Below are 16,984 nucleotides of genomic sequence, written 5' to 3' on the forward strand. Positions count from 1 at the left end.
TTTATTGGGGGGTGCGGGGTAGGAACAGAGGACGACAAAAGGGAGAACATCAAAGATGCAGACGCCTCAGTACATAGTACTTCTTTCCACCGCCTCCTCCGCTCCGCCCAGCTCCCGGTCGGCGGAGGCAAGGAGGGCGTGGTGCAGTGGAAAGTGACTGAAACCGGCCTTTCCCTGCTGCGTAACACACTTACGCGCTCCCAGTGCCTCAGTTTCCTCCGCGTCAGAGGCGGTTTGGGGAGGTGGTGGTGGTGGGGTGGTGGATCAAGGCGATTGAACACTTCAAATGTGGCTAGGACCACCCAAGGAGCTGACTTTGTAACTTTTACAATTTTCATTCAAGTTTAGTTGCTTTACATTGAAATAATATGTGGCTGGGGCTGGGGCCACTAGGCTGGGGCGTTTCCCTGGCTCCCAGGAGGGCAGTCTTCGCCGTGACCACGACTGCCCCCCAGTTCCAGACAGTGTGGACGCCGCCAGGCTGGAGTTCAAGGCGCCGCGTCTACACTGCAACGTGGTCCACTAACAAGCCGCTCCCGAGTGAGGCGGGGACTGCGGGCGCGCAGGGCGATGCTGGGGCCCTGGGGGTGGCACGCGAGCGCTGCAGACTTCCTGGGACACTTCCAGCCCTTAGCCCAGCGCCCCACCTTCTACCCCGAAGTCTGGGGTGGGGTGTGGATGGGGTGGGGGGAGCCACGCGGAGGAGAATCCCCGCCGCCGACCGTGCTAGCGCCTGGGCTTTCGCGCGCTGACTCCCGGAAGCGCTGCATTCCCAGTTCGTGTCACTGACGGGGAACCGAACCGTCAACTCTTAGGTACTCGGGCGGCGCCAAGCCGCAACCCAGACACTTCCGAGGGTCGAGTCACCAGGGCGCGTGGGAGGACGGGAGGGTAAATATTTGGGGCTGTCACCCGGGCCCCGCTGCCTCCTCGTCACTGCGGTGGCCGCCGGGTGGCGCGTGGCGGGGCGGGGCCTGGGGCGGGGGCGTCCCCGCTCGGCCCCGCCCCCGCCCGCTCGGCCCCGCCCCGCCCCGCCCGTCCGCCCCTATAAGACGGCGGGCGGGAGGGTGGCGGGCGTTGCGGGAGCCGGACCAGGACCCAGCTGGAACACACCGCGCAAGCCGCGGATCGTTACCCCAAGCCCGGAGCAGCGCCTCGCCCTCGCCCTCGCCCTCGCGCGCACCCATCCCTGCCGGCACCCCGCGGGACCAGGTCGGCCCAGGCACCGCTCCGCAGGACCTCGGCCGCGGGCCACGCCTCCCCATGAAGCCGCCAGCCTCGCAGGGCCGCCCCGTGGCGGCCGCGGCCGCAGGTGAGTGCGGGGGACCCGGCTCTTCTGCATCCCCGTGCGCGGGAGGTCGTGGTGGTTGGAGGGAGAGACTAGGGCGCCGAGCGGTCCTTTATGCCCCCACACCCGCGTTCTCACCATCGGAACCCTGAATCCCCGTGGCTCCGCACTGGGGGGTTCAGCCGCCCTCTGGTCCCTCCGAGGCTCGGGCAGGGGGGTCCCCGCCGTCATCCCACATCCCCCCACCCGGTCCCAGGCCTGGAGCCCTCACCCGGTGACTCAGTCTGGCCGCCCCCGGGGCTCACACTCGCCCCTAGGACAAGTCGTGCTGGAGGAGGACGCGTGGACGGCGCGACCTTTGGTCTGCACCTTCTTGGGGCTCGGGGCGTGGCTGAGACCAACTACTACCCGGCGGCCACAGCGAGGCGGCTTTGTTTCTTTCCTTTTCTCATAAAAAAAAAATCATTTTATTGGGGGCTCTTACATATAGCAGTGATATTTGAACAATTCCTAACTAGCCAAACATCAATTATATCATGCGACTGGTACACGTGTTGCCGTTGTCATTTCCCAAACTTCGCCTTCCTACTGGAGCCCAGACCACCAGCTCCCCTGGTCTTGGCGGGCACTGGGCGATGGCTCCCCAGGGAATGGCGGCGCCCGCGGCCCCGTAGCTCACCCGAGGCTGCCCTCCCTGTCCCCAGCCCCGGCCCTGGACTCGGCGGCCGCCGCGGACCTGACGGACGCGCTGTGCGAGTTTGACGCGGTGCTGGCCGATTTCTCGTCGCCAGTCCACGAGCGCCACTTCCACTACGAGGAGCACCTGGAGCGCATGAAGCGGCGCAGCAGCGCCAGCGTCAGCGACAGCAGCAGCGGCTTCAGTGACTCGGAGAGTAAGTGCGCCCAGTCCCTGCCCCCACGGTGGCTCTCTGGGGGCCGCGCGGCCCAGCGCAGTGAGTTCGGGGAATACCCCGGGGGAGAAAGACGGAGGCAGTCTGCTGGCGTGGACACTTACAGGCTCGCAATCCTCAGGGCCCCATCAGTGCCCTGCGGGACCGCGGTTGCGCTGGTTGCCATAGATAGGGTCGGTAAGGCCCGCCCTAGCAGCACCCAGGCTTTTGGAGGGAAGCTAGTGGAGGATGAGCCGAACTCCTGGCCGCCTGCAGGTGTCAGGCTTACGGGTCTCAGCAGCTTCTGTGACGCACAGCCTGGGGACCCCAGCCAGGCTGTCCAGGGACACTCCCCTTGCTTCTCCTCTCCGCTCAGCTTTTCAGCAAGAATTTAAAGGAGGATGTGGAGTGTCACAGGAATGGGGCGGGGGTTGGGGGGGGGTGAGGGAGGAAGGCAAGAAAGGGCATACCACCCAGATATTTGTGAAACCTGTTTCATAAACGAGTGTTCTTGGGATGTTTCAAATAACTTCCTGCCCATTCTTCTGACCCTTAGCTCTGCAGTGTTGCTCTGCTGAGGGGGGGGGGGGCGCTTTTGAAAGGCTGCCTGGTGCTGCTGAGTTCTAGTATAGAGAGGGAATCCTCCTCTTAGGCAAGTCCCCCCACCCCCACCCCCAGGAACTGCTGACTTTGACCCCTGCCCATCAGGGGAAGACAGGCCTCCCAGTGGCCTTTCTTAACCATCAAGACTACCCCAGGGTCTCAGTCGTCAACAATCTTGTATGAAAAGAGGTATAATTCTTCAGGATCTCAAATTTCCCATAAGAATGATGGCTATACATCTGTTGAATAGCAAACAGTAAATTTTGTGACTTTTCAACATTAAATCCTGGATCCCTAAATGTGTTCCAAGCTTGAGTGTCCGTCTCTGTGCTGCTCTGGACTCTTTGAAGCACAAGGATACATGTGTTGGGATGTGAACGGTGAGGTTGGAAGCTCAAATCCATCTCGAACACCTTGAAAGACAGGCCTGGAGATTACGTCACAAAAATCAGCCACTGAAAACTTTGGGGGCCCAGGACTACACTCCCCCCCCCACCCGGGGTCTCCAGGAGTTAGAGTCCGCTGGATGGCATGTGGGGAGCTGGTTCCTTGTGGCCTCGCTTCTTGAGAGCTTGAGCTCTCTCTTCTTCCTAGTCTTGAACGTGAACGGACCTCCTCAAAAGGGTGGCAGGACACCTTGCCACCCTGCTTAGAGTTGGACTCAGAAATCGAGTTCCCTTGGCAGCTCTCCCGGAGGCGCAGCCTGAATCGCGGTGAAAGGCAGTGGGATCACTGTGCTGCTGTTCAGTTTTCTGTTTTGAATTTGGTGTGTGTGCACGGTGGGGGGGTTGGTTGGTTGTTCATTACCAGGCCACTGTTTAAGCCCTTCACACCAATTCTCTTTTGCAGTTTGCCTTCTAAGGGAAGTGTCTTGCAGTTTTTGAAATTTGTCTCAAGATTTCGTTGCCAAACTTACATCCATCCTGTCTCCTTCCACTGGGGCCTGGAGCAAGTTCCTCATAAAATACAGTCTCTCCCACACAGGCCAGACAGCGGGGGCAGGCTGCCCAGTGCCGCTGTGCAGCGAAGAGCAGCTCCTTTAGAAGCCCGGGCGCTCAGTTAGAATGCAGTGTGAGCATGCCCATTCCCAGGGACGGAAGCAGCTTGGTTTGGATGGGATCTCGGGTCTCAAGATGTTTTTTCTCAAGGTTCTTTTTTATCTATCTATCTATCTATCTATCTATCTATCTATCTATCTATCTATCTATCTATCTATCTATCTATCTATTTATTTATTTCTCAAGGTTCTTAAAGAGAAGGCACATCCTTCACAGTCTGAGGAGCGTGTGTAACAGTCTAGGGGAGACATTTGCAATCATTTTTTGTAGTTTGTCTCAGAGTGTGTGCACATGTTGCTCTCTGTTTGGCTTGATTGTTAGCCATTTGAGATGGTTAAGGAGAAGACTGGTCTAGGTGTAAAGAAGGCTTAGAAAACATAACGAAACCCGTTGGCATTAAGCCAATTCTAACTCCTATAGAAGGGTCTCTGAGACTAAATCTTTATAGCCTTATCATTCTTCCAGAGAGCGGCAGTGGGTTTGAATCACCGATCTTGTGGTTAAGTAGCTCCATGCCTAACCCACAGTGCTACCAGGGCTCCTTAAAGGAGGCTCAGCTGACATTAAAAAAAAAAAGTCTGTTGGCATTGAGCCAACTTTGCCTCAGCATGTCTCCAAGATGCTGGAGTAGAACTGTGGGTCCAGGGTTTCCATAAGTAGATCTCCAGGCTTTTCTGGCTAGACTCGAACCTCCAGCCTTTCCGTTAACAGCAGAGCACGTACGCTCTTTTGGGGTCTCTTTGATTAAACATGTTGGCCTTCCCCTACAAGACTAGTTAGAAATAATCTTGGCAGGAGCTGTGTGTATCTAAATAGCAATTTCTTAAGTCAGCATAATGTGTATCTTAATTATTGCCAAGAATTAAGCACAGACATTTGTTTTATTCATTTGTCTGCTTTATGCTATTTTGTGGAACATAATGCTGGAGAGGGGTCTCTCTGGCTCCCCGCACAGGGAGACTTACCAGGGTAAAAGGGAGATCAGATGCTCAGTTTTCCTAAGCCCTTACTTAGGATGATGCCTGTTATTATTAGTGGCTCGTGATATGACCAGTCTCTTTTTCAGGTCTTGACTCAGTTACCTCTTGGGATCTCTACCACCACCCCAGTGGAGGGAGGCACTGTCATCTCTGTGTCGCTGATGAGACAGTGCAGCCCCATAGACCCTCTCCCCATGTCTGAGGATGCTGGCTGAACAGGACCGTCGCTCTCAGGACCGGAACCCATTGGTCCCATGGGTCTTTAATCAGTGATTGCTGTGTGTGGATGGTGTCTCCTCAGGGTGAGGTGGTCATCTGGCAGGTTCAGGGAAGACAGACTTCTTGGGGGAGGGGACCTGATTCTATTTAGCCTGGGGTCAGCATGACAGGCTTCTATGACTGGCTAGTCAGGCTCAGGAGCCATGAGACCGGAAGGCAGTCTTGTTCCAGCCATGGGAGATTGAGGCCAGCTAGGAGTTCCAGGGACACTCTGGGATTCCAAGAGGGTGACAAGTCTCACTCTGATCGGTGCCTCCAAGGTATCCGGAGGGGAGGGATGGAGCAGTCCTAAAGGTGTTCTTCCAGTTGATTACTGTAGTTGGCTTGCCTCGGACGTGTAGGGCTGTTCTATATTTATGGGAGCTTGAGACTAAGTTTACTGCCTGTGGTTTTTCTTCCCACTGGAGCAGCCCAGTCAGTGCAAACCTGGCATTACCTTTCTTACCCCACCAAACTAAAAATGTGGACCTACCTTTTAAAGAGTTCCTGCAGCCCAGTCTCTTGAGCCTGCGGGCACCCCACCAGCTTGATGGCTCGACAGGGAGCCCTCGGACGCCGACAATGCCTACGTGCCCTTTATCATGGTGTCCACTTGCCTTACAGCTCAGTCACTTTGCAGTGATGAACCAATGCCTGCTCACAACCTTGACTGCAGCCTACCTTTGCTTGTAGCTTTCAACTCGCTTAGGTTGTGAGCCTGTCTCACCCCCAACAAATCCAGTCGACTTTGACTCGTAGCACCAACCACCCCAAACCAAGCCCAGTGCCCTGGAGCCAGATAATCTTCATGGGAACAGAGAGCTGGGCTTCTTGCATAAAGCAGGACTTGGTGAAAACCACATGCCCCTGCTCTGACCTGCCAACACAATTCAACTTAAAGACTGGGGAACACGTCTCCTTTGTCACCCAGTGTCCATCTGTGTCTTTCATATGCTTCCATATACTTTTGATGGCATCTTAGATAGTTTGCCCTCCTGACTTGGGTACTTAGATAGTTTGAGGTTCCTGACTTGGGTACTCATCGAGTTGACTTAAAAGGGTATCTCATGAGGCTTTGAGATGTTTGTGAGGTGAGCTTCAGAGCTGACTGAAGTAGACACTGTCAACCCACCCTTCCGTAGTGGCTTTCCATAGGACTTCTGAGATTCTAAGTCTTTATGGGAGCAGATGACCTCAGCTTTCTCTTGAGGAGCGGCTTGTGGGTTTGAACCTTTGACCTAGCAGTTAGCAGTCTAGTGCCTAAACCTCATTACTACCAAGGCTGCTTTGTAAGGGACCTTCAAATATTGAGTTTTACCACCTGCCAAGGTTCCATAAATCACAACTATCAGGAATCTTGTACACCTCTCCGAATAGCTGTACCTGCTAACTTCAAGGTCAGCAGTTCAAAACCACGAGCCATTGTGCAGAAGAATGACGAGGCTTTCTATTGCCGTAAAGCTTTAGTCTCAGAAACCTCCGGGGGACAGTTCTACAAATAACAGCTCCACGATGGTGGTGAGCTTGTTTGGTTTGCTTTGGGAATAGCAGCACCTGCTCCACAGGTGGGGAACATCTGTTGGCTGGGGAGAACCTGTTGCTGTTTTCTCTGATTCCCTGGCTGCTGTTTTATAAGGAACAGAGTCCCTGGAGAGTACAAAGAACAGAACGTCTGTGCCATCTTGTTTAATAAACTGCTTCATGACTGACTGTGGCCTGAAATGCTACCAGGTAAAGGGTAGAGAGTGGGCTAGAGCTTGAGCTACCTGTGAGGTCTGTGCTGGTGGATCGTTCTTGGAAGGTTTCTCCCAGGCCACCAGGGATGGTCAAGTTGTCTTCAAGAAGTTCCCACTCCCTGGAGCGGAGCAGGAAGCCGGGCCCAGAATCGTGCTGCTTGTCATGCTCTGTGATGATGTTTCCTGTGCTGGGCACTCAGCACTCCATTTTGCCAGGACGGCTAGAGTAACACAACTGTAGTGATGAGACACAGCTCCTGGCCTATCCTCCCCCTCAGAGGTGAGCACAGGGCCACGCACCCAGTTTTCTCCTGGCCTCTAGTGCTACTTGCCTTCCATACCATCGCGCCGTCTGCTGGATCCAGGTTACTCTGGGCTCTCCAGGCAATCCTGTCTTCTTCGGTCACAAGAATGATGTGGGTAGAGTGGTACCCAAGGGCGGAATGGATCTATGGACAGGTGGGCTCAAGGTCTGGGAATGTCCTCTTGGGGATCGGACATGTAGGAGCCTGCAGCCAGGCCTGGCCCAGATAGTGTGCTGGACCCCAGAAAAGGGGGGCCATGGGGCAGCAATGGGCTGCTGTGTGAACCTGTGCGTGTGGTGGGATGGGGGCGTGAATAAAGGCTACAGTACCCTACCCCTGTGTGTGTGTGTGTGTGTGTGTGTGTGTGTGTGTGTGAACCCCACGGGAGTTCAATGTTTGTGGATAAAGGGCCTTCTCTTCCAGTTCCAGTTTCCCACAAACTTTCGGAAGCTGCCTGGGCTGGCAGAAGTTCCCTTCCTCATTCTTGCTCACTGGGAGCGAAGCAGGCATTCGTCACCTTCTGAGCATTCTAAGAGTTTGTGGCTGAGTCGATCCTTTTGATTAGATACGAGAAGGCTTCAGAACATTCGCGGGGCGATGGGATGAAAAGATAATGGAGTTTTTAATCAGGGTTTGAAGCCCCCTCATTGTCTGAATTTGAGGCAAGTACTCAGGTCAGTGCAGTGACATGGCTTACCATCAGGGTCTAGGAAGGAAAAGGGAGCCAAGTTGGTGTCCTGGTCCCATGGCTTATTCTCTGCAGCGCACCCCCAAACCATCTACCCGAGTTACCATGTGCTTCTCCCCCAAACTCAATAGCTTTTTGTCTGCTTCACCCCGAGGAAAGGCAGTTGTGATGCTGTGCTTGGGTGTCTGGCTCTGCAAGGGTGAGTGTTTGTGGACGTGACCCTCAGAGAGTGGAGTCAGGCTCGAGCGGAAGACCAAAGTCATGGGAAGGTCCTTGGGTGCAGGGTGCAGTGGGGCTGGAACGGGGTGTGGAGTGTTATCAGCTTTAAGGGCAGGCTGCTTCTGGCAGATAGAGACCTAAGGTGTGGCCACTGTGAGCGGGTCTGGCACCCCAAGTGCCAGGGGTGGGGGAGGGGCTTTTGGGCGTCCTTCAGAGCCAAGCGCAATATTCCTAGAGTCTTTCAGGAGTCTAGGCACAAGGCCTGCCTGCCTAGTACCCTGTGTGCTTTCCTGCCCCAAGCCTGACATCTCACGGCAGCTTGTCCTCCAGGTTAGATCAATGGCACTTCTGGTAACTGCATGGTAACAGGCATGCTCCACTGCAGGCCTGCAGGGGACACAGCCACTCTCCTGTATGCAGAGCCAAAGCCTTTCCTGATAGAAAAGCCAGACCGCTGTGGTGGTGGGCTCAGCTGTTACACCTAACGGAAGGGTTCCTAATGAGTACCATGGGGTCTGAGTGTCCTGAGAAATGTAATCAGGAGCGCCACAAGTAATACAAACCGAAAGTATCCCAAGGTTAAGTAAACTGGGGAAGTCAGGCTACTTGACTTCTTTGTTACAAGACCTCAGGAGCATTAAAGTGGGGACACACCCTGGGCATCTCAAGGGGCAAGCCTGTGGGAAAGCAGAGACTCCCTTGAGCAGGCTGGGAGACTAGGCCGGGAGATCCAGCTTGGTGCTGGCATTTGGGATTGGTTAGAGGACAGGAGGGGGCATTTCCATTAGTTGCACAGTGAGCGCCCACGTCCGGGTGTGGCCCCGATGCTGTGAGCATTCTGTTTGTTTGAAGACCCACGGGCCTTTGGTGTTTCTCAGACTTCACTGGGACTGCTCTATGATAGTCACTGCCATTGTGTCAAGGCTGACTCATAGCCACTCCCTAGGGGCTGCCGAGACTGTAACTGTTTATGGGAGTAGAAAGCCAGTCTTTCTCCCGTGGAGCTGCTCGTGGCTTTGAACTGCCGCCCTTTCGGGTCACAGCCCAACACACAACCACCGCACCACCAGGGCATGGATACTAATATCTTTTTTGAGTGTTTGGAGTCTTAGCTCAGCGTTTGGGGTGTTCAAGGCCTTGAAAGATGATTGTGGACCTAAATCCTTTTATCTGACCTAGGCTGGACCTCTGAAAGCAGAGACGAAGGCGAGGATCGGTCAGCAAGGAAGGGGCTCGGGCCTGTTTGAAAGTGGAGAATAGGGGCCAGTAGGCGAGAAAGACACGATGGCAGCCGGGGAGGCTACTAGGTCAGAAAAGGGCGGGATGGTGGGGTGAAAGTGGAAGAAAGCCAGGTGAGGTACCTGAGAAATTGCAGCAGCTTGTCAGGGCTGAAGCTGCGTTCTTTCTCTCAGGACCAGAAACTTCTGCTTCTCAAGAGCATCTGGTTTTTGTTTTTTGTTTTTTAAACTGTGCCTATCTTTTGGAATTTAGTGAAGTTCATGCTGAGGTAAGAGGACCAAAGGAGACACCTGTGGCCTTCTGAGCTGGATGCAAATGGAGGAAAGTGAGAGAATCCCAGCAAGGAGCAGAGGGCAGGCCAGGCCCAGCTTACCTGAAGAGCCTTTCCTGTGCTCGTTGCGGCTGCCGGCTGCCGTGTGCTGGCGTTGGGTCTGGTTTGCAGCAGGAAGGCGGCTCCCACACTGGCCACATCCTGCTTCCTCTGCCTGCTGTGCCTTTGAGCCCTGTGAGTCGCTGGGACCAGTGCTGCCTGTGTCACCGCTGCACAGCTGCACGTAGAGAACTTCAGGGCTGGAAGGGACTCTCGGGGTTATTTAAGCAGACAGAGAACCTAATTGATTTGCCTGAGGGGAAATCACCTACCCAGCAGCTGAGCTGGTTCTCTGGATTCTCGGCCTAATCCTGCTTCTGGAACCTCCCCTTGCTATTGCTTTGGGCTGTCAAAACACACACAAACAAACTCATTACCAGTAAGTCCGTTCCCACTCCTAACAAACCTATAGGGCAGGGGAGAAATCCTGTGGGTTTGCGAGGCTGGACATCTTTACGGAAGGTGGAAGCCTATCTTGCTCCTGTGGAGTGGCAGGTGGTTTTGAGCCACTGACCTTGTGGTTATCATGAGCCCGACAGGCCACCAACGATGTCACGAGGGCCCCGCAAGGGTGTGGAAGTGTGGGGAGCCACACCATCCCTTGAAGGTGTCTGTAATACCCGGAACCTTCAGGATACGGAATGTCTTGGACCTTCTGGGGGACCCCGAGAGCACAGGCTGGGGGGTCAGTGGGTTGGGGACACCATGCGCAGGCAGGGAGGTTGAGTCACGGGAGTTCGGAGAGCGGAGGAGACATTTTCTTTCGTTTAGCTGCACTGCGGACGTCGAGATGTTGGCCGAAGAAGATGGTCGAGCCCTCATGCTCCAGGCTGTCCTGCTTCTTGTAGGGCCCACAGCCTTGCATGTGTCTACTGAAGACGGGCCCAGGGAGAAGCAGACCCTTCCCCAGGGCATCCACGCAAAACCTGGACAGCAGCCCGGGTTCTCCGCTGTCCGCTTCGCACACTCACTTCTTTGGGAGCGGGAACCATTGATAATCAACCACAGACCCTCGCCCGAAAACCGCTTCTCATGAGGACATCTCTCTCTCTCTCTCTCTCTCTCTCTCTTTCCCGAAAGGTGCAGATTCACTCTGTAGGAACAGCTTCAGCTTCAGTGATGAGAAACTGAATTCTCCGACAGATTCTACTCCAGCCCTGCTCTCTCCTCGGAAAGGTAAGCCCTATCCTGGGGATGTGGGCTCTTTCATTCTTCCTCCGCCTCTCAAGCCTTTCTCTCTCCCCCACTTGTCCCTAACCAGTGTTGCTCAGACAGAGAAGACAGCGTACCTCAGTGTGGGGCAGGGGTGGTGTTCCTGGGTGGTGCCAACCAGACAGCTGATGGTTCAAGTCTGCTCCCTGCGTGGCCTGGCGGTCTACTTCTGAAACACTGGCCCCCACAAACCCCGGACAGCACAGCTGTCCTCAGACACACGTGTCACTGTGAGTAGGGACAGACAGCCAGGCGAAGCTCTTAGTGTGGTAGAGGGTAAAGTGGAATTGTGATTCCTCAGGGTTCCGATCCATGTCAGAATTAAATCAGATTTGGGGCAGAAACCTCTAATCCATAGAGAAAGCTAGAGAAAGAAGACCAGGTGGTGTGAGACTGCTTTTGTAAGTCTCCTGGCTGGCTGGTGGCTCTGGAATGTAGCACCCAGCAGGTGGACTCTGTGGAAACCCATTACAAGCCCATTGCTATCCATGGCGACCTGCTAGAGAGGTTCTGAGATTGTAAGTCTTTGGGGGGTGGGCAGACACCCTCATCTTTTTTCCCCTGAGGGGGTTCCTTTGAATCAGCCCACAGGGCTCCCAGGGCTCCTTGTGAAGGTAAGTCTCCTGGTCCTGCAGGAGCTGCTCATCCGGGTTTTCTGGTCGCCACCTGGGCAATTAAATGGGCTCTTCGACAAGAGATGACTGACCCTGATTCAAAACCCCTTCATCTCCTCTTGTGGCATTTAGAGAATCAAGAAGCCCTCCCTTGAAGGAGCTGTTTCTTAAGTGGGGTGTTCCCAGCCAGAGAGCCGAATGTCCTATAAAGTTGGACACGCGCCCTTTGAAACCAAAAGAATTAATTTTCTTCCTTAAGGAGAGTCACACTTGCTGAACCTAGCAGCCGAATGCCATACAAATGGAGCATAGTCTTGTTTTGCAGAGCCCTCCCCGTTCACACTGGCAGTGTGGCGGCGAGCGGCCCTCTCCGAGCAGCCCTCTGCCCAGCCGGCCACGTGAGCAGCCCCGGGGAGCTGCCCTCCCGCAGTCCCCGGTCAGTAATGGATCTGCTGGGCTCAGACAGACAGAGCACTCTAGAAAGTGGCTTAAAATGGGCCCAGATCTGTTACCTGATCCTCAAGAGGCAGAAATTACAGAAGGGAAAGGGGGGCAGGGAGGGAGGAACTTCAGTGGCAAGTTGACTTTAAAAGCTGAGAACAATGAGCCACTTGTAGCTGCAGGGAAAGAATAAAAGGAAAAACTAAACTCAAATGGATTCTGACTTAGAGCAACGCTGCGGGACAGGCTGGAACTGCCCCTCAGTGTTTCCTAGCTTTAAAGGAGTAGAAAGCCTCATCTTTGTCCTGTGGAGCAGTTGGTGTTTTTGAACTGCTGGCCTTGTTGTTAACAGCTTGACCCGTAACCTGCTGCTCACAGTGCTCCTTCCTTTGCTCCAAGAAAACCAAACCCACTGCCGTCAAGTCCATTCCGACTCCTAGTGACCCTAGAGGACAGAGCAGAGCTGTCCCCGTGGACTTGCGAAGCTGTAACTCTTTACGGGAGCAGAATGCTTCATCTTTTTCCTGTGCAGCAGCTGGTGGCTTTGAACTGCTTATCTTGTAGTTGCCAACAGGTTACCAGTGTCACCAGGGCTCCCTCACTTGTAGCTAGCAGTGGAACATTCAGGAAGATGCCCACTAATGCCTGGTGGTACAGGGATCAAGCACTTACCTCCTAATCAAGAGGCTGGCACTTGGAATGCACCAGCGGCTTCCTGTCAGAAAGACCTGGCGGGGTGCTCTGTAAAGATTTCATCCTGGGAAAACCTGGGAAAACCTGGGCAGGTCGCCTCTGTCCCGCAGAGTTGCTATGATCCAGAATTGGTGTGATGGCACATCAGAATTGAGTGAGGACATGTTCCCTGAGCTGGCATCTGACTAGGGGAAGGCTGCCCTGGGCTGAAGCCTTCTGCAGCACTGGAACAGTAGTGGAGGGCTTTGGGAGGGTGGGGGCGGGGCAGTGGCCCTGGAGTAATTGCAAGAGTGTGCTAGAAAGGAGGAGCAGCAGGGATGGCAGCATCTGGGTGTCCATTCCACATCGTGCGGCCCCAGCCCTTTCTCTCCCCTCCCCGCAGACCCTCCAAGACTTTCAGGCTGAAGGGAAATTCTTCCTTGAGTTGATGAGACATGGGGTTAGGCTTGAACTGAGAATCAAGAAAACCAAGGCTTCTCTTCAGACCTGGTTTCTAAGCTCACTAAATCTTGGAGTGTTTCTGGCTCATTGGTGGACTTCTGGCCGCAGATACTGGAGGCCCAGGTTTGTCCCCTAGTGGCCACGGCTCCCCCTGTACAGCCACCACCAGTCTGTGGAGGAGGCGGTCGTGGTGGTGGTGGTGGGTGTAACACCTAAGAGATTTCAGTGGAGCTTCCAGACTAGGAAGAGAGGCCTGGCCATCTATTCCGAAAACCAGCTAATGCAAACCCTGTGTATCACGGTGGCCCGGGCTGCAGCTGACCATGGGTCTGGCTCGGGGGCAGGCAGCAGTTTGGTCTCTTGTGCATGGGGTCTCGTGAGTGGGGGGCTGACTTGACAGCAGCTAACAACACCACCTTTTAAAGCTGGCACTTAGAGTTGGTAAAGAACCCCTTTCGTAAACTCTCTGGAGACCAGAGAGATGCAAAATGTGTTACAGGGCCTGAAAATCTTCAGTCACGGGAGTCAGTAGCTGTCTTTGATGCGGGAAACTGAACCTCATGCCTTGTTTTACAGCCAAGCTGGGAGACACAAAGGAATTAGAAGACTTTATTGCTGATCTTGACAGAACATTAGCAAGTGAGTACATGACAGTGTTTAGAAAATTAAACAGAACTCTAGCCTATACCTCTGCTAAGATGCTATAATGTTTACAAGAGGGGGAGCAGGAAGTTACATCATAAGGCTTCTTTGGGCTCAGAAACATGACCCTAGTGGCTGAAGGCACTTCTGAAGATAAGCTTTCATGACAGAAGCCCACGCGTGCTGGTCTGAACGGGGAGTGCCCAAAGGCACACGGTGGCTAGTTTTGTTTGAGGAACGGGGTGGACTGCCCTAGTGAGAACTAGACCGGCTGTCCCACTGGCTGCCAGGCTTGCGGACAGGGTAACTGATTGCCCACGCAAGGGTTCCCTGAGCCCAGCAGAGAGAGGCTCCCATCCTGTGGGCTAGGGCAGTGTCTCCAGGTTCTCTCCAGGGACTAGGTGAGACTCGAGTCCTGGAAGGATGGCTTGGGGAGACCTTCTAATTATGAACTGGCTGGAACCAGGCATTCCACACCTCGCCTCCTATTTGGGAAGGTTAGCCGTGATACCCCCATGTTATGTGACCAAAGGGTGACCTTTGAGAACCAAAGGCCTCCCTCTCATGGGGGGTGGGGTAGGGGTCCAGGCTGGCATCGAAGATGGAACCATCCATCTACAGCCCCTGTTCTGTAGGACGGAGACAAGATGTCAGGAGCTAGAAGCAGCCACTTGAACTTTGGGGATGGGCATTCCAGAGGTGAACTCACTGTTGGATGGAGGTGGGGAGACGTGGAGCCTCGTGGGCTTCATTTTTTGATGAAGTGTCGGTTTTCTATAAGAAATCTTAGAAACTCAAACACAGACTCACTGCCATCGAGTCGATTCTAACTCGTGACAACCCTCTAGGACAGAGTGGAACTACCCCAGCGGGCTTTCAGGACTGTAAATCTTTACAGGAGCAGACAGCCTCCTCTGTCTCCCTTGGGGTGGCTGGCGGTTTCAAACTGCTGACGTTGAGGTTAGCAGTTCACTGAGTAACACCCCCCCCCACTCCACCAGGGCTCCTGTAGGTGAAACAGTAAGGCAGTATGCATTTGAAAAATGAGATGCGTAGCTGGCCATTTAAAAATAATTATGTAAGATAAACGAATATATAAAAACAACAGCTCTCTGCTCTTAGGACGATTTCAGGCAGGCCTAAGTAGAAAGCCCACCAGAAGGTTTTTACTGCGCGTTTTCTTACGCGCCCGCCATCCTACATCAGAAGAGGAAGGCTTGGTTTAACAGAGACTGTTGTCATTGCAACCCCATTGGTGCTTGCTACCTCCTCGCTGGAAATTGTAGATGGCTGCCCCGTCATGCCAGTTCATCAGACGCACACCAGGTGGGAAGCCTGCCATTGCGAGGGGTGCTTTGATGGACATGAGCTGGTTAAATACAGGATTTGTCCTCTTTTGTGAGTGGATCCTCTTACTTATCTCCCACATCCAGGTATGTGAAAAGCAAGGGGAGGTTCCGGGTCCTTTTTTCGGAAGAGAGATGCTGCAGAAAGCCCCGAGGACCTGGTAAAATCAGTACCTCCATTCAGCCCTCAGAAAAGACAGTGATGGGACTCACCAACCACCTGTATCTCAGCGCCTTTGGGCTCATCCCTGGGCAACTCAGCAGAGAAATGGACTCCCTTGTCGGCCTGCTTGCAGCGTGTTAGAAGAACGACCCTGCTAATATTGTATTTTCTCTTCAAACGTAGCTTTCCTGTAATTTAAAGTGCTTATATCATGGTATTTGTAATTAATTATATATAGCTGGAAACAGTAATATGCTTTCTCATTATAATATATTTTTGTATACAAATAAAATTGGAACTGCAATCTGTGTTTTTGTATTCTCTGAATTTTTTTCTCTTTTAATATCTGCGTTTACATTCCCCACAATATTCCAGGGGAAGTAACGTACCCTTGGCTCCCAGCCAGGGCAGTAGGAAGAGAGGAGGCAGCGGTGGCTCTTTGGCCCAGTTCTTGCCTTCCAGGTGGGAGAGCAGGGTTTGACTCCTGGCCAGAGCGCGTCAAGTACAGCCAGTCTGCCGGAGGAGGGTGTTGCTATGAGGCTGACAGTGTTTTAGTGGAGCTTCCAGGCTAAAATAGGATAGGAAGAAAGGCCTGGTTATCTCCTTTAGAAAACCAGCCAATGAAAACCTGATGGATCCCAATGTCCCATCCACAACTGTCCAAGGGAGAGGGTGCAGGACCCTGTTGTTCACCGGATCATCATACGTCAGGGCCCAACTTTGGCAGCAACACACGTAAGAAAACATTCCTTTGAAGTGCAGTTGGTGTGCCAGGAAACTCCTGGTGGATAGTGACGGGGACAGAGGGGTTGGGAAAACATGGTTTCTGTGGACAGTGGGTTGCTTTTCCATCCCTGCCTCCTGCTCCTATCTTGCTGTCTTTCCAGGTGCCACAAACAGTTCTCTTGAATTCAGGGAAATAACAGTTGTCCTCAAACTTGAGGCTTCAAACATGCAGGCGAGTTGGAGCAGCTGGAGGTCTTTTAAAAACGATAGCGTTTGTCTAATGTATGCCCAAAGGAAGGTTCCATGTCGCCGACTTCCATGTTAATGGTGCAGCAAGGTGCCAGAGAGGTCTTGGAGAGGTGGGCTTTGCAGACACCTTTATGGGACGCCCCTGCCTTCCTTTTTCAGGGAAAAACTAGCAGGAAGTGAAGATGTCCCTGAGTAGCACAAATGGGTAAGTGCTCGACTATTCAATAAAAGGTTCTTGGTTCAAATGCATCAGCCGCACCTTGGAAGACCAGCCTAATGAGAAAAGTCACAACCTTGAAAATCCTGGAGAGCAATTAACTAAGAACTACATCCCCTCCAGGCCAAAAGGGCATACATGCCGAAGGAAAACCTCTTAGGGATTATTTCATATTGTCAAAAGCTATATTTGATCTGCTTTTGAGGGTGGCGGAAACTTTTCTTCTAAGTTTCTAGTTGCAGCTACACACACATCTATATAAAAAGGAAACCATATAAATATGTAGCCATATATGTGTGTGTGTATAGATTGACCCTTGTTTTATCATTTGCCCCTTATATTTAGCTATTTGATTTCTGGTACTCTTGTCAAAAAGCAATTACCCACAAATATTGGGGTTGATCTTGGGATGGGGACAATCTACTGATCTCCGTATTTACCTCTGGGTCACTACCATATCCTGACTACTATAGTTTTGTGGTAAGTTTTGAAAGTGGGGTGTGCATCCTTCTGCTTTGTCTTTTTTCGGGGTTGTTTTGACGACTCTGCAGCCCTTTCATTTCCCTCTGGATTTTAGAAATCTGCAACAAAGGCAGCAGAGGATTC

At 53.1% G+C, this 16,984-nt stretch overlaps 1 protein-coding gene across 1 annotated transcript; it reads left to right on the forward strand.

Annotated features, from left to right (window-relative positions):
• Window positions 1-1,058: 1,058 nt before the first annotated feature.
• RGCC (regulator of cell cycle) lies at window positions 1,059-15,490 on the forward strand. The gene is made up of 5 exons (XM_075563020.1): window positions 1,059-1,312; window positions 1,993-2,181; window positions 10,715-10,810; window positions 13,612-13,674; window positions 15,111-15,490. Exons 1-5 carry the CDS (start codon window positions 1,264-1,266, stop codon window positions 15,116-15,118), a joined length of 405 nt encoding a protein of 134 aa, XP_075419135.1. The 5' UTR covers window positions 1,059-1,263; the 3' UTR covers window positions 15,119-15,490.
• The last annotated feature ends 1,494 nt before the right edge of the window (window positions 15,491-16,984 follow it).

This window comes from Tenrec ecaudatus, chromosome 11 (genome assembly GCF_050624435.1).
Source record: "Tenrec ecaudatus isolate mTenEca1 chromosome 11, mTenEca1.hap1, whole genome shotgun sequence".
Classification (NCBI taxonomy): domain Eukaryota; kingdom Metazoa; phylum Chordata; class Mammalia; order Afrosoricida; family Tenrecidae; genus Tenrec; species Tenrec ecaudatus.